The following is a 27,005-nucleotide window of genomic DNA, read 5'->3' on the forward strand; positions in this document are numbered from 1 at the left end:
CAAGCTGCTCAACGGCCATGATCCCAGAGACTCAGGAGAAAATCTTGAAACCCAGTGACTTTTGGCAGAAATCCCTCCAGATTTAAGTGTTAAAATTTCAGAATTTCAAAATCACATGGCCCTACTGCAGCCATGCGACATCATATGTTATTCATAACCAGCATAGAACACAAATTGTCTACTGTTGCCTTTTCAGCAGATCTGCGTGTTGGGGTAAAATCTCAAATAATAATGGTGGGTCTGGTGTCGAAATATTGAATGTGATCAAAGTAGAGAGAGAGTAATGTGGAAATCCTCTGCCCCACAGGTAGGGGGAGGGTGTGGGATGGGGGTATACTGGGTTTTCTTGGTTGTGGAGAATGGGTACTGGTGAAGGGGTGGGTGTTTCATTGTATGACCAAGACTTAGAACTGAATGCTTTGTAACTGCTCTCACGGTGATTCAATAAAAATTATAAAAAATGAAAAAAAAGTAAGGTAGAGTTCATGCACAATTCAATCAGTTAATCAATGGCTGAATAAATAGCAGTACTCCTACATTAAAAAAAAAGCTAAATAAATAAATAAATAAATAAACGAAGTCTGTGGTTGCTTTCGAAAGATTACAAAGAGATTAATCATTCAGTGGTACTTTAAGGCATTCATGTTACTACAAATGGTAACTAACTTGGATATTGAAAGACCTGTGAACATTCCAGCTTACCAAGAGTCTGGGACAAATTTTCCCAGTACATCTGCAAGCATTGCATGCTATCTTGTTGCATGTTCCTCACATAATATGGTACAAATATTGTTTTAAATCATGTTTAAAAAGAATACATTTTGTAGTCATTTAATTCAACCTACATTTATTGAGGATACAATGAAGAATTGAAGATTGGCCCTGTCCTAAAGCACTCATCACCCAGTATGGGGACCACGTATCACAAGAGGGCAGGAAGTGCTAGCATCAAAGTACATGCAATGGTGACCTGGGGAAAGAGAGATGGCATGAGGGGAGGAAATGTCAAGAAGGCTACAAAGAAAATGCACTGCTTTGATGGAGACTCAAAGATTTCTAAGAGAGGAAGCAGGAGAGAATTTTGGCTTTCCAGAGATCAGGGTAGACCCCAGGATAAGTGTGACAGAAGAAGAAATATGACAGAACAAGGATATCCTTTGCAGAGTCAAGGAATGACTTTTGGGTTTATTATATTGCTTACTTCACAATTAGTTGTTCTCACATCGTTTTGGTATGTATTTAGAAACAATTTCATTTGTTATCCGGTTATTCCTGTGTGACCATAGGAATATTATCCTGCCTGTTATCAGTTAAACATATTAGATAAAGTGAAAATATATCTTCTTAGTGGACTTCTCTTTCAAATATTGTATTAAATAAATTTCTTGAATTTATGAATAGCACCTGGATGGGCTCTATTAAAAGCATTATTCAAACAGAGGTTAAGAACATAAATATTTGAAACTCTTATCATTACTTTTCTGTTGGTGAATGATACATCAGAATTTTTATGGTTTGCCTTCATAATCCCTGAGAGTGGCTAGAAACCCATTTTTCAAATCAAGAAACTGAGGTAAAGAGTTCTCCTTTGTCTTAAAGTAAGACTAGAGGAGATAAAGGGGATTATTGCTTTAGAGTGCATCACTTCTCAATCCTTCTGTGTATCATCCAGCTTGTTCCTTTCATAAATCAAAAATGATATTTGTTCTATGTATTAGAAATAGATCACATGATATTCATAAAGTGCTTAAAGTGCATAGTACTTCTAGAAGCTATAGCCAGGAATGACTTCTATGACTATAAAGAAGAAAGAACACATCACTTATTAATTAGTCATGAAGTACTGATTGTGGAGTTAGTGATATGTGCTTTTTAAAAAAAAAAATAAAAGAATCTCAGTTCATCAATCATCTGTCCGAAGTGTCTTCATTGGATTCCTCTTGTGTCAGAACGACGTAGCTTCCTTCATTCCAGTTGGAGCACTTGACAACGCTGCCAAAACAAACAAGACACTTAACAATGGAGATTAAGGTCATACATAAAGAATCTATAATGCCACTCTTTCCTGTTCAGTTGGATTAATTTTTGTAGAGGGGAAAAATGTATGCTTCTTTTTAAATTAGGAAATATTAACAAGGGAGAGGAAAAAAGGGCATCCCATAAAGAAAAGGAAGAAAAATTATGCATCCCACAGCTTGAAGGCAGTTGTGATGAGAGAAGGGAGTGCCACCTGGCTACGTGGATTTTAATAAATCATATCAAGGTATATCCTGATGTTTTGTTTGGCTTTGATCTGGAGGCCACACCCAACTGTGCTCAGGTCTTACTCTTGGCTCTGTGCTAGGGGATCACTCCTAGCAGTGCTCCAGGGTCCATGTGGAGTGCCGGGGATCAAACCCGGGTCTGCCACATGTAAGACAAGCATCCTACCTGCTAAAGTATGCTCCACCTCTGCATCCTAGCATTCTTAATTCCCATGCGGCAATCTTTTCCATACTCCTGCCTGCTCCACATAGTTCACAAGAAAGTTTTTTTTGGCTTTTTGGGTCACACACAGCAATCCTCGGGGGTTAGTTCTGGCTCTGCACCCCTGGCACCCCTGGAATTACTCCTGGCAGTGCTTGGGGACCATTTGGGATGCCAGGGACTGAAGTCAGGTCACTCTGTGCAAGGCGGATTCCCTACCCACTGTACTATTGCTTCAGCTCCAACACATGAAACATTTAAACTAAAGTTACTGCTGAAGTTTATGTCCAGTAGCTATACTTAAAGCTGGGAATACATATCTGGAAGTAATTAAAATAGTACATAATTTTCTCTTTTGAGGATGGGGCTTGGGTCACACACAAGGGGATACTCAAGGCACAGGGATCACTCCTGGAGGTGACTGGGGGCCCACATCCAGTGCCACGACTAAACAGAGGTAAGTAGTATACAAGGCAAGTACCTTAACCCCTGTACTGTTTCTCCAGCCCTGTGCCTTTCGATGTAAAACACTAAATGGTATGGGATTAAAAATAGACTATCATCTACATTTAAATTATTAGAAACATTACTATAAAGATAACTGCCTTTTATCCACATGTACTCATTTTTCAAATTATAAAAGTAAAATGGGTTATATAGACTATTAATACATGGACAATAAAGTTAAAACTACCCACTATTCTGTTCACCATCTATGCAACTCTTATTAAAGGCCAATTTCGTGATATAGATGTATCTTCATTAATCATCTCTTATGGTTAGTCAGTATGTTCATTTAAAATTAGGTTCATTACATATACTTTTGGACATTGATCATTGCCTTAGGATATGGTTTTAAAAGGAATCACTGCATCAGATACACTAGGTTGTTTTCTTTTCAAAAGCATTTTATATATATCCATGAATTACTTTCCAAAATGAACAATAAGGAGTAAGACTTAATAACAGCAATACATAGACTGACCTTATATTCTCATCACATGCTCACTAGCAACAGATGTTACTGTTAATTTTTAACAGTAGATGATCCAGTCCAATAGATAAATGATGAGACTCCTTTTTCAAATAACTAGTCAAATAAATTTTCAGCATAACACAGAGAAAATACACATACAACTACACTGTCTTTTGCTACTCCAGGTCATCAGCAGGCAGTTGAAGGGCACAACAATAAAGATGAGGGCCAGTCCTTAAGGGTGTCCTCGGCTGTTATAGGTTTTGTGTCTATACAGGTGAGAGATTTTCTCCCTTACAGCCACACCCACAGTGCTTAGGAGAAGAGGGAGACCTGACTCTGCTGATTCCTATGGGCCTGAGAAAGAGGGCAAAACTCTGAAGAGAAATGTCACTAAGCTCTCAGTTCAGTGCTCTGGCCTCACAGAATCTGTCAACCATATTTGCATGGGCACTTTAGCAATCACCTACCAAGCTGGCTTAAACTTTCCTTTGTTTAAGGAAAGGGAGAGAAATAGTTCTCTAATGTTTAAGCTTCTAATTTTTTTTATTTATAAATGGCATTTTGTATGTACTTTCGATTCAGACTTTAATATCAAAGTGAGTCCTAAAGCCAAATCCTTGGAAAGACAATACCTTATATTTAGTGTCAATTACCTGCTCTTTTCATTCATCCAAGAATCTGTATTAAAATATATCTTTTTACAGTTATCTTTGACCAGCACGGGATATCATACTATAGGAAAATAATAATTTGAATATACACATGGTTGTTCTTAGATGCCAATTTAACTTATTGTTTGAGAAGGTGGAACTTCTCTGAATCTCTATATAACCCAATCATTCTTTCTCTTGATTCTTGTCAGCCAAGTCTAGCCCAGTCACCAAAATTTCTGACAAATGTCTTCATTCTAAAAGTTTTTCAGTAAAGTATATCTAAGGCAAAGATTTTATACCTACATAATTTTTCTAGTAAGGTTAACTCAACCCAGTTGTCCTTTGGTAAAATAACTAAAAAGTACATACCACAGACTCATTGCTGGGATTAAGAGTAGAACCGCAGACAGCAGAAAGATGAAGCCTGGATACCAGCCAACAGTGGCTGAATAAATCCCATTGAAGACAGTAATTGCTGTGGCTCCACTGAGTGTTTCCAAGAAAGCAATACAAGCAAACAGTGTACCTGGTTGGGGTTGGGGCAAGGAAAAAGAAAAGCTCTGTAATGAGTCAACAAATCAAAATGAACATGGAACATGCATTGAAAAGAATTAACATGGAGTGAATTGCTCATTCTGCAGTCAAGAAACTGAGGTCATGGGGCCAGAGAGTACAGTGGGCAAGGGGCTTGTCTTGCATGAGGCTGATCGAGGTTTGATCCCCAGCACCACATATGGTCCTGTGAGTCTGCTCAGGAACATCTCTGAGCATGAAGCCTAGAGTAAGTGTTGAGCATAGGTAGGTGTGGTGACTCCAAAATAAATATTAAAAATTTTAAATAAAAAAATGTTCTGGGACTTGATGTTGAAAATACAGTAGCCTGTGACTACAGGACAGAGCTGAGGCTGGAGCAACTGGCTTGTCTGGACCCTGCCTGCCTCTCATCCCCATCACAGCCTCCACCTGAGTTGTCTCAGGCTCCCAGCAACCTTCCAGACAGCAGGTATCCCAAGGTTAGCTCGTGGCAATGGATGCTTACCCTTTGGGAAGGTAGAGGATCATTTTTTAAAAAATTTTTATTAGTGAAACACTATGAAGTACAGATGTAGATTTACAAATTTTTGTGCTTGGGTTTCGATTATACAATGATCAAATACCCATCCCTCCACCAGTGCCCATTTTCCACCACCATGAATAATATCCCTCCCATGGTAGAGCATCATTTTTAAACTGCTTCTTAGATATGGAAGAGTGACAGCTGTAGGCAGAGAAAGGTTTTCCTATCCTACTTTTTTTAAAAAAGAAGTTTTATTGGATCAACGTGAGAGACAGTTACAAACTTGAATTTGTCAAACTATGCTCAAGCACTCATCCCTCCACCAGTGCACATTTTCCACCACCACTGTTCCCAGTGTCCCAACCACCACCCCCACCTCACCCCACTCCCTGCCTCTGTGGCAGGTACAATCCTTCTTACTCCCTAATTTTGGGCATGTGATTTGCAATACAGATACTAAGTGGTCATCGTGTTTGGTGTTTGAAATTGTGTGATCATTTACTTGCTTTCTTCAAACTACAAAGTTTTGTCAAAGCAAAGTGTCCATCTGTTTTGTCCACTGCTCTATACCCAGGGCCTCATGGTCCTGGCACATAGTAAATGTTTGATACTTCCTTGTCAAACAAGTGAATCTAAGTTTCATTCAAGAGCTCAGTTATTAATTACTTTATCCTACATTTTTGTACTTAAAATCGAATTTCTACTTCCAGAGTGACACAAAATTTAGACTCCCCAAGTCATTGCTCTGGACTCTAGTAAAAATAATCCTATACTTGGATGTGGTTCTTGAACCATATTTTCTGTTGAACCAGCTTACAAGTGCCTCCACTCTCAGGTGTTTTACCAAATACAAAAGGGTGTGGATTCTGGACCTGGGAGAGACAGAATAGGGGCTAAGGCAATTGCCTTGTGCATGGTTAACTCCAATTCTATGACAGGTGCTGCAATTGCCTTGCGCATGGTTAACCCCAATTCAATCCCAGGTGCTGCAGAACCAGGAATAAGCCCTGAGCACCTCCAGGTATGACCCCAAACAAAAATAACAACAAAAATAATATCATGTGATTTTATTAGACTGATAGAAAGGAAAATGTAGGATTGAGGATAATCTTTTATAAAGAGGTTGTTGTTTACAAAAAATATTGTCTCAAGTATTCATGACCTTGCTCTTTTAAGCTGCATATTGATTTTCTTTATTGATTTAATCTTTTCATTCTATTATGCATATTTTCAGACATTGAAGTTCCAATTCTTCATTATAAAACTCATCAAACAAGCATATGCCTTCTGAAATTGTGTTATCATTTACATGCTTTCTTCGGACTACAAAGCTTTGTCAAGGCAAAGTGTACATCTGTTTTGTCCACTGCTCTGTACCCAGGGCCTCATGGTCCTGGCACATAGTAAATGTTTAATACTTCCTTGTCAAACAAGTGAACCTAAGTTTCATTCAAGAGCTCAGTTATTAATCATCAAAAGGGTTATAAACTGGTTGCCTCTTTGATTTATGGAAACTGTCAGTTTTAATTGGGAAGAAATCTTATCTATGTGAATTTTATTTCATTTATTTTGAAGTGGGGCCACAGCCAGCAAGGCTCAGGGGTTACTCCTAGCTCTACACCCTGGAATTATTCCTAACAGGCTCAGGGCATGATATAGGATGCTGGGAATCAAATCCAGGCTGGTCAATGTGCAAGGCAAGTGGCCTGCCCACTGTACTCTCTCTCTAGCACAGTGATTTTATTACTAATCCTTTGTTAAAGCCAGGGATGGTGCCTTGGAGGACAGACTGCCCATTACTCATCCTGTTTTACAATGGCTTGAGTCCATTCTGAATGGGTGATTGGCCAGGGAACTCAAGAACTGTAAGGACACAAACAAACTGCACAATTAGGAAGTTCCACCAGCTTCCTGCTGACCTGCCCTGAGAAGTTCATCATGTTTAATACCATGAGAGTTTATAAACTGATTTAATGATTAGTGTGATTGTTTTGTAAATTAAAAAAAACTCAGTTTTGAGGTTGCAGCGATAGTACAGCCGGTAAGGTGCCTGCCTTGCATATGGCCAACCTGGGTTCAATCTCCAGTACCCTAGATGCGCCCCCAAGACCCAGGTGTATTTCCTGAATGCACAGCCAGGAGTAATCCCTGAGTGTTACTTGGTGTGACCCCCAAACCAAACCAAACCAAACCAAAACAAAACAAAACAAAAAACCCAAAAATTGAAACTCAATTTCAAAAGTCCAGCCTGTTTTTATGAATTTTCTTTTATTATACAAAAAGCACATGGATGTGAAGATAAGAGGCCTCAGTGGGTGCAGTTTACTGTTCACCCCGAAGCTGAAGCACGTTAGTCCCTTTTATGATTTAAAAGAACAGAAAGTGACAGGCAGTGAAAACCTCAGCAGTGTTCCTTTCTTTCAGTATTTAAGTGCAATTTTCACAAATAATATCCATTGTAAAAAAAAAAAAGTAATGAATGAGGACCAGAGAAATAGTACAGCAGATAGGGCATTTGCTTTGTACAAGGCTGACCTGGGTTCGACAACCAGCAACCCACATAGTTCCCCAGGCCTATCAGGAGTTATCCCTGAGCACAGAACCAGGAGTAAGGTGTGAGCACTATGGGTATGTTCCCTCTTCCTCCACAAACAAACAAAATGAAGATTGGTGACATTTTCCATTTCAGAGACATTGACACCATCAAAGCAATTTTTTAAGTTTGTAGTAAACAAATGATCTGATATGGGAACAAATGACTCACAACTCACAAAATGTATCTTCATCATTTAGAATCCAAAGTGCCAAAATGTAAATAATTTTAAATGTCACTACATTGAATAGTAAACTTACTTTTAAAAAAGTCTTTACAAATAAACCAAATAGGAACAAAGGTAGATATGCATAGTTTTTTTTATTATAAAACATGCATTTTAATTTTTTGCTTTAAGTGAAACAAGTAAAAATATTTTTCTCCTGAAAAACTTTATCGATGAAGTTGTTCTATAAAATACCTACTTTGGTACTGGGCAATTCAGTGATTACCAATATGTTCATAGAGTTGGAAAGCCATTACCACTATTTAATTTTAGAACTCCACCCCCATTTCTGCTCCCCACCCCAACCCTTCCCCCACTCTTTAGCAGGAAGCTGCCACACCTGTGGAGCATGGGCAAGCGCTGCCAGGAACACCTGGAATTCAGTGAGCAGTTGATTCTGAATGATTACTTGGTCATAAGGATTTGGATGGGGGTATGACAGGGACAGGGGAACTGAGACAGGGCCAGATAAGGTCTGTGAGGGTGGAATGCCTTTTACTGTTGCCCCCAAAAAGGGTTTTAGCATTGCCTTTTATCGGTGTGTGATTTCCCCCTTGGTTTAAGAAGCAAGACTATAGCATGCATATGTTGCCCAAGTGCATGTGGTACCTGAGCACACGTGTCGCCTGCATTTCCCTTCTTGAGATGTGTACCTTCATACTTTCCTAAACTGATGCTTGAGGTGTGTGCTGTCACTCCCTCTCCACTCTGGAGAAACCCACATTCTCTTGAGCATGTTATTCTCTCTCTCTCTCTCTCTTTCTCTCTCTCTCTATCTCTCTCTCTCTCACTCTCTGTCTGTCTATGTCTTTCTCTGTGTCTGTCTCTGTCTGTCTGTCTGTCTCTCTCTTTCTCTCTCTGACTCTCCAATACACACACACACACACACACACACACACACACACACACACACACACCCCTTCCTCAAAACTTCCAAATAAAATCTGTTATACTTCAAAAAAAAATCAAGGCTGTAAATCAGTGGTTTCCAAAATGGGTGTACCAATCCAAGTCTCTGGTATAAATGGAGAGCTGCTGTTTGTTGATTTAAGGAGGGTAGATTTCTAGGAGGACACCATTTTTTTTTTCTTTTTCTGAAAAGGGAAGTTTGGGCAGCTATACAACAATCCCTGGCAGGCCCTCCCTCTGGTTAGAGGCAAGCATAGGGGCAAGTCAACTCTGAAGAGAAAGGGTTGGAAAAGGGTCATCCAGGAACTTTCTCGATGTGAACCCAGAGCTGGCTGGCTGGGAATTGTGATGACTCAGGTACCAGAAAGTATTCTAGAAATGCTGGGAGCCCAGTAGGCAGATTCACCTGGCTTGAGGTCTCCTCTCTTTCCGGTGAGGGCAAGCCAAGAGCATGCCCTTTCAGCACCAGGCCCTGGGCATACCATGCCCTGCCTTTATGGTAGCTTCTTCCTACCAACAAGTGTACCTCTTATCTCCAATATTCTCTTCAAAAAGAAGCTGTAGGGGGCAGAGAGATAATACAGCAGAAAAACCACTTGTAGCTGGTCCAGGTTGGATTTCTGGCATCCCATATGGTCCCCTGTACCCTGACAAGAGTGATCCCTGAGCAGAGCCAGGAGTAAGCCCTGAGCACTGCTGGGTGTGACCCCAAGACAAGAAAAGATAAAAAAAAGAGTTGTAGAATATTATGAAGAATCAAATGTTGGTGATATCTAGATTTGAGGTAGCATAGGTCGTAGGCTTATTATATCCCTTGAGCAGATGACACTCACCTTGTTCAGTAGAACGAACCACTTTTGACATCATGGACCTCAGGACAGACAGGGGGACAATAGTGAAAAGGAACGGCAGCCTGACTGGGAGAGACACAGTTGGAAACGGCACATCAGAAAACCAGAGGTTCATTTGCAGAGGGAATATTTTCTCTCTAAATATTTCATTTTCAGTAAGCATCCTAATGCAATCAATGCTCCTAAAGATGGAATTAACTGTATAATTCTGCTAATGAATGAAAATAACTTAAAGATGAATCTATTTAAGGCTATTTTACTCCAGAATTTTTATTGCAATGCTAAGAACAGAGGTTTGTGGTAGTTTTTTGTTTTTCTGGTTCAGGTCTGTATTATCTACCAAATGGGAATTATCTGCTAATTTCCAAATTACTATATAAATAATGAATAACTTCTTATTTATTAATGTGACTGTCATTTAGATTTTATTATTTGCTTCTTTGCTTTTATTTTTCAGACTTTCTATTCCAGTGTCCACACCACTTCTTGTTTTGATTCATTTATTGATAAATTGGTTCTTTCTTATCTTGCTCTTCCTCCTTGTGGCCAAATAGCTTTAGTGACAAAAATTATCTTTAGTCTTAAATTATAAGTCTTAGTAGTTGCATTTTCAGGGGATGACATGCCCAGGGCCTGATGATATTACATTCTATTAAATTTATAATACATAAAATATATTATATATTATGAATAATGAACCTGAGCCATAGCACAGTGGGTAGGGCATTTGCCTGCACATGGCCAACCCGAGTTCAATTCCTCCGACCCTCCCAGAGAGGCCGGCAAGCTACCGAGAGTACCTGCCCGCACGGCAAAGCCTGGCAAGCTACCCGTGACATAGTCAATATACCAAAAGCAGTAATAAGTCTCAGAATGGAGACGTTACTAGTGCCCACTCAAGAAAATTGATGAACAACGGGAGGAGAGTCCTACAGTGCTATTATGAATAATATGTAACAACATTATCATATAACAATAATCATTTCAAAGTGGACTTGAATTAAGAGTCCTCATTGATTAAGAGATTAAGCTATATAGTCAGGTGAATTTGAATCCAAAATCAGACCATTCAATACACAGACATTAGAACAATGTTAAAAATAACATCAAGGCCTAGTAATGCCACTCAATGGTAGAGAGGCTGCTTAATATAGAAATTTTAAAAACCCATTGTAAAAAAGACATATTAAAGTGGTTATATATTACATTTGAGGATAACTTTGATGTTTTTAACGTGTTTTCACATTCATTAAATTCATTTGCCTTCAGAACTCTAAGAGAAGGAAGATCTGGCATTTGCTGAGAGGAGACATTCTGCTAAGTGCTTTAGAGTATTTTATTCATGATTATCCTCTGAATTACATACTACTTTACTCATTTTACAGATTAAAAATGAGGTGTAGGGGATGGAGCAATAGTACAGCAGATAGGACATTTGCCTTGCCTGCGGCCGACCGGGGTTTGATTCCCAGCATCCCACATGGTCTCCTGAGCACTGCCAGAATTCCTGAGTGCAGAGCCAGGAGTAACCCCTAAGCATTACCAGGTGACCCAAAAAAGCAAATAAATAAATAAATAAATAAATAAATAAATATGAGGTGTAAGTAACTTAGATTAAATTAACTAGTACTATAGATAAAAAGTAAGTCCAATCCTGCTTGGTCTCTGCAAGGTAGCAAGAAGTCAATACTCACTTTGTAGAAAGCGATTAAATTTTCCCAAAATTCCAACAGCTCTATTAGATGCAGTACCTCCCTTGAGTCATACAAAAACCACTTATGAGATCAGTAGGTAAGAATGCAGTCCAATTTGCAAAAAGTGATTTATCCAAAACCAGTTAATGGCGTGGTCAATTGCAGAAGGACCAATTTGGAAAACCTCGTCAAAGAATTTTTTTTCTTGAATATATTTAATGACTTTTCTTACAGATCTTTTAAGTATACCATATACAATTGTCTTAAGATTTTTTGAAAGTGTCCTAGCATTTTTATATCATTTGTTTTTGTTTTTGTTTCTTGGAGGGAAGCACAGGAAGCCAGGGGTTGAACTGGGGATTCCAGTTCAACCTGAAGCAGGTAACTGAGCAGGTAACTCTCCACATCCTCAAGAAGTATTTTAAAAAATATTTATCTTGGTGACAACTATATTAAAGATTTCATTTACAAAAAGAATATTCCTCAAAATAAGGTTTTGGTAAATATTCTAATTTGTAAAATCAGAGTTATCTGGTGAATTGTTTTTTTCTTAAACATTTAGCTTCTAGCTTCTGGCAGGCTAACTTTTATCAAATAACTTTAATTAAACTAGAATGGTATGCTTTTAAAAATTATTAAATTAAAAATTCTAAAATGAGTTACACGGAAGTTTTCCTATTAAAATTTCTCACCCAACAGACTAAATTCATTTTCTATAAATATCAAACACACATTTTACATATGCATCAAATACTCCATTAGCAACTCACCTAAAAACATCATCAGTGTTGTTCTGGCAAAGGCTGTCATAGCCATTCCCACCATGGTGGTCAAAATTCCAATGAAGGCCATGTGAATATCTTCCATAAAGTAAGAGAAAAGCCATATTCCCAGGAAACTACTCAAAAAAGAGATACTACCCAAAGCTGATCCATAACCTATAAAAACTTCATTCCAGCAGAGTGGTGAATCTAATTCATATAGGATAAAAATGGGGGAAGTACCTATTATCACGAAAAAATAACTCATCATTGTAAAAAGTAACAAACCGAGCAAAGATCGCTGCTTCCCAGAAGCATTTTTAAAAAGCATGTAAGTTTGGGAAAGCAGGTTTTTTAAGCCCTCACTACATGATCTGGACCCACTCTGAGATGAAGACTCTGTCTTTGAGTCATCAAGGAAAAATACAATATAAACTAAGTTGACAGTAAGAACCATTGCGATAATTAAAAATGACCACACGAAGCCTAGTTCTCTAATAAAATAGCCAGAAGACAGTCCCGTTAATCCAGTAACAAGTCCAAGTATAAAATCAGTTATTGCTATTCGAATAGTTTTTTGTTTCTGTTCTTTGCATTGGTCAACTATGTAGGCAAAACAGGCTCCCAAAAATGTGGTGGAATTGCCACAAAATGCAGCAATAAAGGAAGATGCTATCAAAAGCTGAAATGGAAAGGCAAAATAGGAAAGCAAACAGAGCCAAATACTGGTTGCAAGAGCACCAACAGAAGACAAAATCATTGGAAACTTTCGTCCTTGGTGATCACTGTAAGACAGAAGTATGAATGTAGACACCAGGCCTGGAATCAATCCACTCATGTCCATTTGCAGACTGAAAAGAGACACTTTTTTCTGAACTTCCTATAAAGGAATACAAAGAAGACAAGGTGTTTTCAGAGATTTAGACAACATAAATAGTGCACATTTTTTTTAGATGGAATTGCCAATAGATCACAGATGGGGCCTCTCTGTTGTGTAGACTTTGCAGAGCTTCATTCTTCATGCAGTTCACAAAGCAGATGTCAAGAAGTGATATGATCACAGAGGCTCAGCCGCCAGGGACTGAGCCATAGTAAAGTATATAGAGCATGTGACCTGCACACATGTGACCTGGGTTAATGGTCAGAGCCCTCTCCCCAATCTCCCCCCACCAGGAGTCTCCTGAGCACCACCAGGTGTGACACAAAAAAGAACAACAATACTCAGTCACTATACTCAAGTACCCCAGGGGATGGGGGGAATTTTAACCATGAAAGAATAAAGTGTGTACAGATGGATGATGAATGTCTATCTTGTATAGAGGATCCATAGAGCCCAAGACCTCCAGGACAAGTTATATAATTTTTTTCTTCTATTAACAGTTATCATTAAATGACCACGGTCACTGTTCTAAACAAGAGCAATACCTTCCCCATTTCTATTATAAAGGAGAATGAATATCAAACAAAAGCTGAGGTAGCAAACATTCAATTTCCTTTTTTCATTGTGCTTCCACTTATATCACTTAGAACTCTGCTCTTTTATTTACTAAAGAGTTTAAAACCAAACCAAAAGAGGAGTTTTACATAGACTAGAGGTGGTCAGGATGAGCTAGGGAGTCAGATAAACTCAACTCCTTTGAGAACTAAAACAAAGAGACCACTAGGGACACAAGCAGATCAGAAGCTGTCACATTTCTTACACACGCTAATGGGAGAGAAGAATGGGGAGGGGGATAATTTAAAGGCATTTAATATAAAGACTGTGCACTGTTTCTTAATGGATTCCTAAGCAGATGGATTCATAGAGTATTTAGAAAACATCCTCAACAAGTGATGGACAACAAAAATATATCAAATACTATATGATGATTTCTCTTACACTGTGAGCTTAATTTTTATTTTTTTTAATGGTTTTGGGGCACATACAGCAGTACTCAGGGGTTACTCCTGGCTCTGTGCTCAGGAACCACTCCTGGTGGGGTTAAGAAGATCACATGAGATGGTAGGGATTGAACCCCGGGCTGGCCATGTGCAAGGTAAGTGACCTACCTGCTGTACTATCTCTCTGGCTCCTGTGAGCTTATTTTTTATTGTTACATATTCATGTAATTTAAGCAATTTCCAGGAAATATTCTAAAGGTAAAGGTAAAGGCCCTCCCGTTGATCATCGATTTGCTCGAGCGGGCCCAGTAACGTCTCCATTGGAGACTTTGTTGTTACTGTGTCTGGCATATCCAATACTCTCGGTAGCTTGCCGGGCTCTCCGAGAGGGGCGGAGGAATCGAACTCGAGTCGGCCATGTTGGCCGCTTGTAAGGCGAACGCCCTACCCACTGTGCTATCACTCCAGCCCAGAAATATTCTAATCAATCAAATGCAAATCTTCTGTCATTTCTGGCTCTCTAGCCTTGTTTTCACCCGTGCCCTACCCACACAGTCTGTCCTATCCCCACTTACTCCCCTGGCACCCCTCTCCCCCACCACCGCATCCCGGAACTTCTCTTGCTTTCCCATCCTAGAATCCCAATGTTGCTGCCAGAATTGACAACTCTGCTTAGTTTTTACCTGGACATATAGTCAACTTAATAATGCTAGGCGTCCTTTGCAGGTAACCTACTACGAGACTGGGAACATGTTTGTAAAAACACACCTTGGCGAATCTTTCATCTGCCTTACAGCGTCAGGATCTTCCTTTTTCCTGTTAGGCCAAGTCCACACCCCAGAGTCTGGGCTAAGTCTGGTATTTCAAGTCACCAAGAGATGGTCCAAAGTCACTTTTCAGCATTAACCCACACTCATTCCTCAGATGCTCAGTATGTCCCATGCAGAGCCCAGAGTCAAGTTCAAACTGCATCTCTCTGATATTCCCAGATTCATCTCCCCCTCCTGTCCTCTTAACCTTAACATATGATCATTTTGAAGCAGAGCTTGATTAAGAGTCCTCATTCACTAAGAGCTTAAGCTCTGGAGCCAGGTGAATTTGGATCTAAAATCAGGCCACTCATTACACAGCAATTAGACTGATATTAAGAAACATACACCCCGGTCTGGGAGTGCCACTCAATGGTAGAGAGCCACTTTGCATGCACGAGGCTTCTGCGTTTACTCCCTAGCATCACCGCATGCTGTGATCACTGGCATGGCCACAGTGTGGCTCCCAGCACACTGTTGCCAAGTGTGCAACCCCTGAGCATTGCAGCAGCAAGAACAACAAAAAGAGTGAGGGATAGTGGGCAGGAACCAGATCAAAGCTACATCAGCTCTTGTCATTCTTGTGCTTTAAATTCCCCTGTGGCCTTCCCCACCCTGGAGTAAAACTAAACTCCTCGCCACGGTACAGGGGCCAACAAGACTTCTCTGCTTTCCTCTCCATATTCTGCACTTCTCTCAGTTAACAATCTAACTCTCACACACTCTGGGCTCATTTGGTTTTGTTCTTGTTCCCTCTGCCTGATTGTCACACTGCTTCAAGCCCCTTCAGAAGAATTTCCATTGGCCAATCACTCCATATGAAGCAACCCTCCCAGCTGAAGGGCTGGGATATGTATATGCTATGTATATGTATATGTATATGTATATGTATATGTATATGTATATGTATATGTATATGTATATCTTTTAGAGATGAGACCTGGTATTTGACTCCACCAACTTCACTGGCTGCCTTCAGTACTCCAGGCCAACCTCCAGGGATGCTTGAAATCTTCTTTCCTATAGTATCACCAGTTTCTAGAACACAGCTCAGCACAGGCTTGACACTCGACAGATCCTACTGGCTGTTTTTTCTCTCCCCCCTTTTTCTCTCTCCCTCCTCTCTCTCTCCCCATCCCCTCTCTCCTTATCTCCTTCCAAGCTTCAGGAGACTCTAATCTCTGACAAGGAGCAAACCATTATCCCTCCCTGGAGGGCTGTGGCAAGGTACTGCACAGAGACATTGTGCGGTCCCGCTTAATGTGGTTTGAGCTCTTCATCTTTACTACTTTAGTTTTCTTGAGCATATCTTTAAGCTATTACAGGCATCATTTGGATTAGGTAAATATTGCAGAATGGAGCAACTTATCTTTTAATCAGAACATCAGCGCAACAAGATGTTCTACTTGTAGATTCCTCCTCCCATTTCTACCCCTCCACCCAAGTCCTGTGTTCCCTTTATCTACTATCATTCTCCACTCCCTACCCCTGGCTTTTTGGTTACATACTGCAGTGCTGAGGGTCTACTTCAGGCTCTGTGCTGTGGGGGCTTGGTTGGAGAGGGTATCACCCAAGGTGGTGATTGGACTCTCATAAGGTACTGGGGCCTCCCACATCCAAAGAATGCATCTCTCCATTATGTTCTCTCTTCTTTCCCATGTGTACCTATCATCACTCTTAACCCAGTCACTAACATAGACCTCTCTCCTCATCTGTGACTTAATCTATTTTAAAATACAGATTTGATTTAATTTTTCACTTTTTTTTTGGAGCCACACGTGGTGATGCTCAGGATCCTCCTGGCTCTGCACTTGAGGATCACTCCTGGCAGGCTCAGGGGACCATATGCAGTGCTTTTAAAAGACACACTTTAACAATGACTGAGACTTATTATGATTATAAATCAAATTGAAGACATAAGTAGAGTGTATATGTCTGTACCTCTTAAGTGCTGGAGTCTTACCATTACTATATATTATAATTAGTAGACATAATTACTGTATATAATAGAATACAATATATAAGGGTAGATGGAAGACATCAGTTGAAGGACATTATTTCCTGTTTAAAAAAGTTACTATTTCAAGTTATATATATATATATATATATATATATATATATATGTATGTATATAGGGCTGGAGTGATAGCACAGCAGTAGGGCGTTTGCCTTGCACGCAGCCAACATGGCCAACCCGAGTTCGATTCCTCCGCCCCTCTCGGAGAGCCCGGCAAGCTACCGAGAGTATCTCGCCCGCACGGCAGAGCCTGGCAAGCTTGCCGTGATGTATTCGATATGCCAAACACAGTAACAACAACTCGAGCAAATCGATAAACAACGGGAGGACAGTGACAGAAATATATATATTTCTGTTGAATACAAAATATTCACTAAATCTATTGGTTTAAAAATACAACCCAAAACTTGTGTTGGGGACAGAGAGTATAGCAGGCAAGATGCTTGCCTTGAATGTGGCAGGCCCAGCTTGGATCCCCAGCACTACATTTAGTGCCCCAAGTAGAGTCCCGTCCTGAATGACTCCTGAGCAGAGAGCCAGGACTAAGTCCTGTGCACTGCCAGGTGTGTTAATAATTTAAAATAGTTTTATACATCAATTCCTGAGCAAGAATGCCCTGATCTTTTATCTATTGATTATCATTATCTGCTCCAATTTGCAGAGTACCTATCTAAATGTCCTAGAACAAATCCCATAGGCCAATCTAACACTTCAAAGTTAATCTCTTAACAAGCAAAGGAATGATAAAGGGCTTCAAAATTTCTTCCTCCACAAAAGTCAACAAAATACACCTACAATGCTTTAGTTCTTTGCCCTGAGTTAAGAGTTTCCTACTCATAGTCTGGCTACTTTGTTAAGAGGCCCTTCAGAGCAATGTTGCTCAACCTCTTTTTGCACCCTTTCCCACCTTATTTCCTGTGTCCTTCCAGTGGTCTCCCTGGTCTTATGGTGCCATGGGCCCCAATTTTCCTGACTTTTAGCTGTGGCCCCTTGGAATATCCTGAGGGCACATTGGGGGTTACTGACCACTGGCTGAGAAATGCTGCTTAAGAGACTGATATTATTCATTGCCCAAGAGAAGTGTACAAATGTATCTTAAGTCAGAAATCATGATGTTGAAAACAGACTAGATCAATTTAAGCCCAATACTTTTCGACACAGATTTTCAAAATGTTATATTTAAGTGAAATAACTTAGTTGACTCCTATGTTTGTACCCTGAAATTCTAATATCTTATTTTTTCTTAGTTTTGTGGTCATACCTGGCTGTGCTTAGGGCATACTCCTGGCTCTGTGCTCGGGGACTACTCCTGGAGGACTTGGGGGACCATATGGGATGTCGGAGGCTTTTTCATATACATGCACATGTGTTGATTTGTACAGGAAGGATAAGTAAATATAGCATTAGAGGAAGCAACACATTAGTATACTGTCCACTCCTATACACAACAGTTCCTTAAGGAGCTTGGGCAGAAAAATCTGAACTGAAAACAGTAGCACTGTAGCACCGTCCTCCCGTTGTTCATCGATTTGCTCGAGCGGGCCCAGTAACATCTCCGTTGTGAGACTTGTTGTTACTGTGTTTGGCATATCGAATACATCACAGGTAGCTTGCCAGGCTTTGCCATGGGGGCAAGATACTCTCGGTAGCTTGCCGGGCTCTCCAAGAGGGGCGGAGGAATCGAACTTGGGTTGTCCATGTTGGCTGCTTTTAAGGCAAATGCCCTACCGCTGTGCTATTGCTCCAGCCCACTGAAAACAGTACCTAACTATTATTTTGGGGGTGACCCTGCACTAGAACAGCTTTTATTTTCAGGGTTCTTTCCATGAGCAACTAGCTGAAATCCTCCCTGCAGAGCTAGGGAATGGTGAACAGGAGTCCTTGGAAGAGAATGTTCTCTCAGATGCTAAGCAGGAGGCTGGAAGGAAGGACTGACATGATAGCAGTGCTTCCGGGGAAATAAAAAGATCCTCCTGTCCTTGGAATTAAAATTGAGATGACACTGATGTCCATCCCAGTCGTGGGTGGCAGGTTGGGGAAGGTGACTACAGTTTTTTTTGTTTGACTATCAACCAATTTAAAGAGCAATTAAGAAACAACAGTCAATCCATTCCACTTAAAATTCAATTAAAAAATCTGTATGTGCATCTTCACATTGCAGCCCCCTGCTCTGGGCCAGGCCAGCTCCCCTGAGGCTAAGATTCTCCAACGGGCACTCACTGAAGCTGCTGAGAGGGGACCCCAGGGTGGGGGGCTAAGATCTGTGTCTCCCACCTTAAGGAAACCTGGCAGCCAATACCTCCAGACACTCAAGTTCTCTCTTCTTCTATTCCTCCTCTACTCCTGGCCCTCTGGAGAAGGAAGGTCCAGAGTCTCACCCAGACACTGACATGCCCTGTGAACGGGAAAGGGAAGCATGCCTGAAGGGAAGCCAAACAGTGAGGGGGATGTCAGGCCCTTCTCTAGCTGTGGATTCACTCTAGGCCATGCCTTCACCATGGCTTGGCTGCCCAGGAAGAACCAGTTCCATGGAAATGGGGAACCAGCCGGTACTGTGCTCAGCAGCTGGGCCCCAGTGCAGAGTTTGTAAGCAGATACTCTTGCGACCGCTCAGAAGTGCTGGAGCTCTCCACTGGGGACCTTTTGCCTTTTCCCTCTGAGGTTTCAACTCGCTCCCTGGTCTCCAGAGTTCTATTCTATGGAGAATAAAATCTTAGAGTCTCCAGAGTTCTAGTCTATGGAGAATAAAATCTTACAGGCCAGCCATTGGCATTTCCTTATGTTTTTCTCATCCCCTGGGAGACAGAACCACTCTTAACCATTACAAAATATCCCTCCTCAAGGGGAAGCACTCAAAGTCAGTAAGTATGTTCTGTTAAGAAAAATTATTCCTCCCTAGGGCTAGAATAACAGTATTATTGGAAAAGGCAGTTGCCTTGAACATGGCTAACTTGGGTTCTATCTCCAGTATCTCATATGGTCATTCCCTGAATACCTCCAGAAGCACAGATAGAAATAGGCCTTGAGAACTGATGGGTAGGCCCCAAAACAAAAAAATATTCCCCATGTGGATGCTTTCTCCATTGCCCTTGGTCACTGGTAGATGGCTCAAAAGTGCCTAAGGCTTAGGAGGAGCACAGCTGGGGTCCCATCTCTGACACAAAGCACTGAAGGATCCCACTCGGAGTGACCCCTATTACAACAAGGAGCCTAAGGAGTGACCCCTATTACAATAAGGAGCTTAAGGAGCAGCGGAATGTACCACTCATCTAAACAAATCAAAAAGGTAGTAAGGAAAGGAGGTTGGAGAGGGAGAAGGAAAGACTCTGTGATAGCTGACAAAGCCTCAGGCTCTCCAGAGCAAAAGTTCGAACCCTGCATGCCACATATGACACTAACAGTACAGGTTGCCCATCCCCACCCATGACGGGCACTCAGGGCCATCCCAGCCTTCAGTGACAGGCCACTATCAGGCATCACTGAAATTCAGCGTCATGAACCTGCAGGGGAAGGAAATGGAAGGAAGCAAACAAAAACGGCAGAGACATCACGCTTCCTCACTTTAGCCACCACAGATTGGTCCCGGGTTCAGGAGGTTTTCTGGGGGTTGGAGTAGGAAGCAAGAGCAAAGGGACAGGAGACCATCTCAGAGGAGATGAGACTTGCTGAGATTTTCTGAAAGAATAAGGATCTGTATCACAGAAGAAGGGGCCCTGTGGGCCAGGGAGAGAGCAGGGATTAAGGCATTTGTTTGGCTGACCTGGGTTTATATCCCTGACATTACATATGGTTGGTCCCCAAGCATTACCTGGGTTCACTCCTGGGCACAGAGCCAGAAATAGCCTTGGCGCACCCCTGGGTCTGTCCAAATTTGCTCTTCCCTCTAACGTGTGTGCATGTGTGTGTGTGTGTGTGTGTGTGTGTGTGTGTGGTGTGGGGGGCAGGGTTAAGTAAAAGAGGCAGATTAAAGGTATCAGGAAACAAGGTGCAAACAGAATAAAGGCTCTTAGATTGGGATTGTTATGGTGACTGCCAGAGGGATCGATGTTAGAGGAATACCATGACACGAGAGGATATTTTCATGTCTTACCTCCTGAAATATGAAAAACGGGTTGCTTTTATTCTTTTCACACTGTGAAATATTACTCTCAAGTGCAATGCTGTAGTTACTCGTCTCGTTCCATATTCTCCTGTACACGTACTGTGTTGTGAGTGGAGACGTTAAAGTCAGAGCAAATGCACTGAGGCAAATGGCAGGCTCAACAAGTACAACCTTCATTTTGCTTGGCTAGGTGGGGGAGTTCTAGAAAAAAGAAAGGAAAAAAAAAACCCAGGAAGATAATCAGTTGCATTCTTCTCCAAGAGACTTGTTTTTAATGTTAGGAACGTTTGTGGTGTAAACAAATAAGCTAGCTTGGGAACAGAAAACAGGAACTGCTTCCTGATTGAGTGATTTTTGCATCTGGAATGGGGGACATACTAAGTAAACCTGAATTAGATCCTACTTCCCATTTTAAAGAGAAGGACCTTTTAAGGGGTCGGAGAGGTAGTATAGGGGGTAGGGGACTTGCCTTGTAGGTAGCCGAACTGGGTTCCAGCCCAGGTACCCTGCCTAGAAGGTCTCCCGAGTCCTGCCAGGAGTGACCCATGAGCACAGAGTCACGAGTAAGCCCTGAGCACCGCGGGTGTGGCTCAAAAACAAAAAGAGTAGGGCCTCTTACAGTCAACTTGCCTTTAAGAGGATCTTTCAAAAAACCTAATTTCAACAAGCCACAGCCCTCATCCTCTATACCGCACTATGTACGGTGAGCAGCTTTTGATCAGGGCAATCAGCCCGCTTCCTCTCCTCGGGGACCGCCTCTTGCGCCACCGTTTGTTATTGTCGATCTCACGCAGAACAGCGGGCAGTTCCCGGTCGCAAGGGGGTTTTAAAAAACAAAACAAACCCCCAAAACTCACCCCACGTTACAGTCTTCCCGCCACCCTGGGCACAGGTGGCGCCGTTTTCGGGGCTCACTCCTCCGTGGGCGGGGGGGGGGGGTGCCCCGTGCTTCCGAGGCCCCTCCTGAGCTGCAGGTGCTCCCGGGGGAGCAGGTGGCGGCCGGGCCTCGTGTCGCTGGGACGCGGGGGACAATTTTGTTCGACCTGACCCAATGCACCGCTCCGGGGGTGGGGGGTGCTCAGGGAGCCCCGAGGGTCGTGGCGATGGGTCCGCCGCGCAGCACCGAGACTGCTCCTCGGGAGGCCGGGCGCGCTCGGTCCCCGCGAGCTCGGGGCGGAGGGGGTTGCTTCCCGCGGGTGGCGTGTCGCCGGGCCGTGTTTGTTTGGTTCCAGAATCCACCGACCGGCCTGCACCCGCCGTGACTCAGCCCCACCGCCCGCCGAGGAGGAGGCGGGGTAGCCGGGGCGCCCGTCCCGCCGCGGCCTAAACTGTCAGTGGCAGCGCAGCCGTCTCGTGATTGGGCCGCCTGCCCTTGCCCCCCCCGCGCTGATTGGTCCGGCCCCATGCCACTCCTGGGCCCGCCTCCCGAGGAGTCTGCCCTGTTGCTTTCTCTCTCTCCGAGCAATGGGTAATGAAGTTACCGGCTGGGTCCAAAGACTTTCATTCAAATCGGGATGGCAGTTCGTAGCTTGTAACCTTGAGAGTGCCACTCTACTTTCTTATACGTTTCCTCAAAGAGCATTGTGGAGGTCATTTAGTATGAGCCTGGAAAGAAGGTATATAGGAAAGAACTAGCCACACTCCTCTAGGGAGACGGTAATATTAGTTCAATTGCAGCCTATTGTGCTGAGTGGTAGGTTAGGCGTGTATTCACTGTGGAGTAGTAGGGTGCGGACAGGGAGCGCAGCCATTCTGATCAGAAGAGTTGAAGGAAGAGGCGGGTTTCTGACTTTCCCACAAGAACACAAGGAGGAATGTATGAAATTAACGATGCAAAAAAAAAAAAACCCGCTTTGGAGAGTTCTAAGTCCCTGCATAATCCTATTACCACTAAAATAGTTTTTTCTTTGGTGCTAGCAGAATCCACTTTCTAAATACCTTGGGTGGGCTTTGTAATCAGCCTCTCAGGAGTAAAATTACTGCTTCAGGTGAATGGCTCCAACAGAATCCAGAGAGCCGAGATTATGCCCCAAACCTCCCTACCTCCAATCAGTAAAAGTTTATTTAACTCTCAAGATACCTGTTTGTCTTGGGTCAACTATGCCCTACATCCGTTCATCTATTCATTCACTTCTTTATCTATTCCATCACTCAGGAGTAGATGAATAGAGCTCTCATCTGAATATTACTGCTAGCATGGGGCAGACAGAAGAGAACAGGATAAATAGGACACCAACTTCGAAAGACATCCCCCTCTATTATTTGTGACACTTCTGCTCACCTCTGATTGGCAAAGTCCAAGCAAGGCAAAGGCTCACCAGGAAATGTGCAATCCTATTACATGGTCAGAAAGAGAAAAAAATGTTAGCAAATAACTCGTGTTTCTGTGTCCCAACACCGTGTATTCTCCCAAAAATAAACAGAAAGGAAAAAGCATTTACAAGATGCTCTCTTTTGGCATTTTCGCTCTGTCCAAGAAAAATTACAGCCATAATAGGGTTGGATTGGTAGTACAGCTATATACACAGCTCACCATTTATGGTCCCTGGAGCCCGGCAAGCTACCGAGAGTATCTCGCCCGGACGGCAGGGCCTGGCAAGCTCCCCGTGACGTATTCGATATGCCAAACACAGTAACAACAAAGTCTCCAATGGAGATGTTACTGGGCCCGCTGGAGCAAATCGATGATCAACGGGAGGGCCTTTACCATTACCTTTATTGTTTCTTAAAAGTATCTAAGTTTCTCTCTCATTTTCTCCTCTCTCTATTTAATAACACTTATACTTGTGTATATATTGACACCTCGGAACATGTGATTCAGTTACTATATGTATATGTGTACATATACATATACACATATGTAGTCATTATTCAAGCCTCAAGTTTACCTACTTCTGTTCAACTCAACAGCTATAGTTTCTGCCTCAGTGTTTCTACAAACCAATTCATACTGTCTTTATAATGCAAATGCCTCAAACAGCTACCATCTTTTGTGTAATTTTGATTTCTTTCATAAAACCCTACTTTACTCAATGATATTACCTATCCAACAAAGTTAGACCCAGGCATCACATTTGGTTTTTGGTTACCAAAATATTATCACCAGTCTGCCATTAAGATAATAGTTTTACTTAGACGTAACAGTTGTGTGGTTATCGGACAAGTGGGCCTCCAAGATAGTTGGGCTAAATGCACTTCAGGACTTGGCTAAGGCCAGGAACTCTGACATCAGTATGTTGGGGTATGATATTTGGAGTTTCCTAAAGAGGAGGCAGGCCAGTGTGCAAAAGATCTGAGGACTTCCTTGGTAGATCAGAAATCCTGACTCTTTGTCCTTGGGTTTTTAAGGTTATTTTAATACTTCTGATGAGCTGGGTTGGTTCTCCATAAGCTGAGAGGTCAGAAAAGTAGAATTATGGTCCTCAAGAAGACATCTGCCATGAGAGATGTGATTGCATTGATAGTGGTGGAGTAAAAGCCCCGAGCCTGTAAACCAGAACCAATTCCAGGATGGATCTTTTTTTAGCGTCAGTTAGGAACAGAATCATGGTGCTGTACCAAGTCCTGACCTAGGATTTCTATTTCTCTTTAAGAGAAATAGTTAATTTACTGGAAATAAAATTTAAATAAAAATTAAATAAAATTTAAATAAAAATAGCTATAACTGGCTGGAGCGATAGCACTGCGGGTAGGGCGTTTGCCTTACAAGCGGCCAACCTGGCCAACCCGAGTTCGATTCTTCCGCCCCTCTCGGAGAGCCCGGCAAGCTACTGAGAGTATCTCACCCACGCGACAAAGCCTGGCAAGTTCCCCGTGACATATTCAATATGCGAAATACAATATGCAATATGCGAAATACAACTGTCACAATGGAGACATTACTGGGCCCGCTTGAGCACTTCGATGAACAACGGGAGGACAGTGACAGTGACAGTGACAGCTATAACTGAGAAACTAATTTCCTATTGTATAGCGTAACTGTTGCTAACCAGAGTCCAGTATATGTATCACTGTCCCCAGTGACCTGAAAGCTGTCCTCTGACAGCTGAGAGAGCTGGACTTCTGTTTTCTGTACCAGTTCCACCAAAGCTGAGGTTGGAAACTTAGGTGGTCAGATCAGACTTCTCAGTTTCTGTTCTGCACATCAGAAAGGAACTGGACTGATGTATCTGAACAAACAAGCACCTCAAAGGGCCTACTTTTCAACAAAAGGAGAACCTATAGAGTAAAGAACAGATGACTCAGTCAGAATGGAAGCTATGATTTGATTTTTGCGGTAACTGAAATACGACTTCATTTCAATCACAGCAGTAGAATAGGATATATGTGAAAGTTCCTAGTGTGACACATGGTTCATATCCAGTTATGCTTAGGCTTTAATTAAATCTTACTTGATCAGATATGCATGTTTTGAGGAGTTATAGGAAAGAACTTGGTCTCTGATCCAAATTGGCATTTCCTTTTACCCACAGAGTTACCTCTTTTACCAGGAAGCACCCATTTTTAATGAGACTGAGTGTGGAAGTAGGGAAAAGTTTAAAGTCAATTAAATTCATCTCATGCACTTTCCTTTCCCCCCTTCATTTTGCTCTTGTCCTTGCACTCTACCTCTATTTAATCTATTCTCCATACAGCAGCAAAGCCTGATTGTCTTAACAGAGGTTATCACATTATCTCTGGCTGGAAACCTTTCGGCTGATTACCCTTGAATACAGAACATAATTTAACCTCTTTTTCATGGTTTGATTTTTTTTTGGGGGGGGGGAGGACACACCCAGAGGTGTTCAGGGTTACTCATGACTTTACACTCAGTAATTATTCAAGATAGGCTCTGGGGACCATAAGGGATGACAGGGATCAAAGGATCAAAGCCAGGTAAGCTAAGTGCAAGGCAAGCATCCTACCTGCTGTACTACCTCTCCGGCTCCTGTCGTGGCTTGAAAGGCCCCAAATGATCTGGTCATTATTCATTTGTGTACCTCTTAACTCCCTCCTACCCTTGATATTTCTTCTTCCCTTTATTTTTTTATTTACTAATTTTTATAAAGTTGTTCATGATTTATTGCATTCAATATTCCAATACCAATCCCACCACCAGTGCACCTTCCCAGCACTATTATTTCCAATTTTCCCAACCACCCACAAGCATGCCCCTATACAGACCTGAATAAATTATTTCATATGTCTTGTTATAATTTGCTAAAAATGATCCAAAAACATTTCCTTAGAAGAAGGTGTGTGAATATTGTTGTATTTCACCATGGATTCATTAAGCCCTTGGAGAAAAGATTACTAATATGTTGTTAGCAGTTAAACCTTGTGCACTTATATTTTCTTAATCGAGATTGGTAACATTCTACTTTCCATATTTCTTTTTTTAGGTATTTGTCTGAAGGTAACCTTATAGATTTCCTAATCAAATCAGAAGGTGGGTTGTCTTCTATTGTTCTCTAGATTAACAGTTTCTTGTTGGATTTCTTTTGATATCATTTTGTCTACTTGTATCTTTACCTCTTTTGCCCAGCTATTCTCAGAAATTAGCATCTAAGCTTCATGCACATGGAATTATGGTTGACTCATTCAAGTCTATGTCTATTTTAGTAGTGCTCAGAGGCCAGTAATTCTTTGTTAAATTAATGTAATTAGGTTGTTTAACTTAGTGCTCCCAAATAATGGACTTGTGCGTTAAAGTGACTTATCATAGAGGATTATTATGATGTATTTATTTTTCTTAGATCATGTTTATTTCATAATTTTCAGGATACCTTAAATATCCTTAAATATCCAACCCACACGGCAGAGCCTGGCAAGCTATCCGTGATCTATGCCAAATAGACCAAATTGATATGCCAAATCCAGTAATAAATGGATCTCATTCCCCTAGCCCTGATTATGCAGAGTCGAGAAGGATATGGAAGGAGAAGCTGATAAAACACCAAGGCAGACATGGGCTGCCAAAACGCAGAAAAACAAAAATGATTGTCTGTACTTTTAATGCTCGTACGCT

At 41.7% G+C, this 27,005-nt stretch overlaps 1 protein-coding gene across 1 annotated transcript; it reads right to left on the minus strand.

Annotated features, from left to right (window-relative positions):
* Positions 1–835: 835 nt before the first annotated feature.
* Positions 836–22,068, minus strand: SLC46A3 (solute carrier family 46 member 3). The gene is made up of 6 exons (XM_056109797.1): positions 21,856–22,068; positions 20,987–21,199; positions 12,199–13,069; positions 9,717–9,800; positions 4,468–4,624; positions 836–1,992 (listed from the first exon to the last, which is right to left on the minus strand). The coding sequence occupies exons 2-6, from the start codon at positions 21,173–21,175 to the stop codon at positions 1,908–1,910; spliced, it is 1,386 nt and encodes a 461-aa protein (XP_055965772.1). The 5' UTR covers positions 21,176–21,199; positions 21,856–22,068; the 3' UTR covers positions 836–1,907.
* Positions 22,069–27,005: the final 4,937 nt, after the last annotated feature.

The sequence above is a fragment of the Sorex fumeus genome, unplaced genomic scaffold, assembly GCF_029834395.1.
Source record: "Sorex fumeus unplaced genomic scaffold, SorFum_2.1 ptg000008l, whole genome shotgun sequence".
Classification (NCBI taxonomy): domain Eukaryota; kingdom Metazoa; phylum Chordata; class Mammalia; order Eulipotyphla; family Soricidae; genus Sorex; species Sorex fumeus.

What these genes read in the sequence shown, in the direction of transcription:
- SLC46A3 (XM_056109797.1), bottom strand. Translation starts at nt 21,175, where the DNA reads ATGAAGGTTGTACTTGTTGAGCCTGCCATTTGCCTCAGTGCATTTGCT. An exon ending in CGTTTTTCATATTTCAGGAG is followed by an intron (nt 13,070 to 20,986) that starts GTAAGACATGAA and finishes ATTCCTTTATAG; the next exon opens with GAAGTTCAGAAAAAAGTGTC. An exon ending in AACACTGATGATGTTTTTAG is followed by an intron (nt 9,801 to 12,198) that starts GTGAGTTGCTAA and finishes TGTCTCTCCCAG; the next exon opens with TCAGGCTGCCGTTCCTTTTC.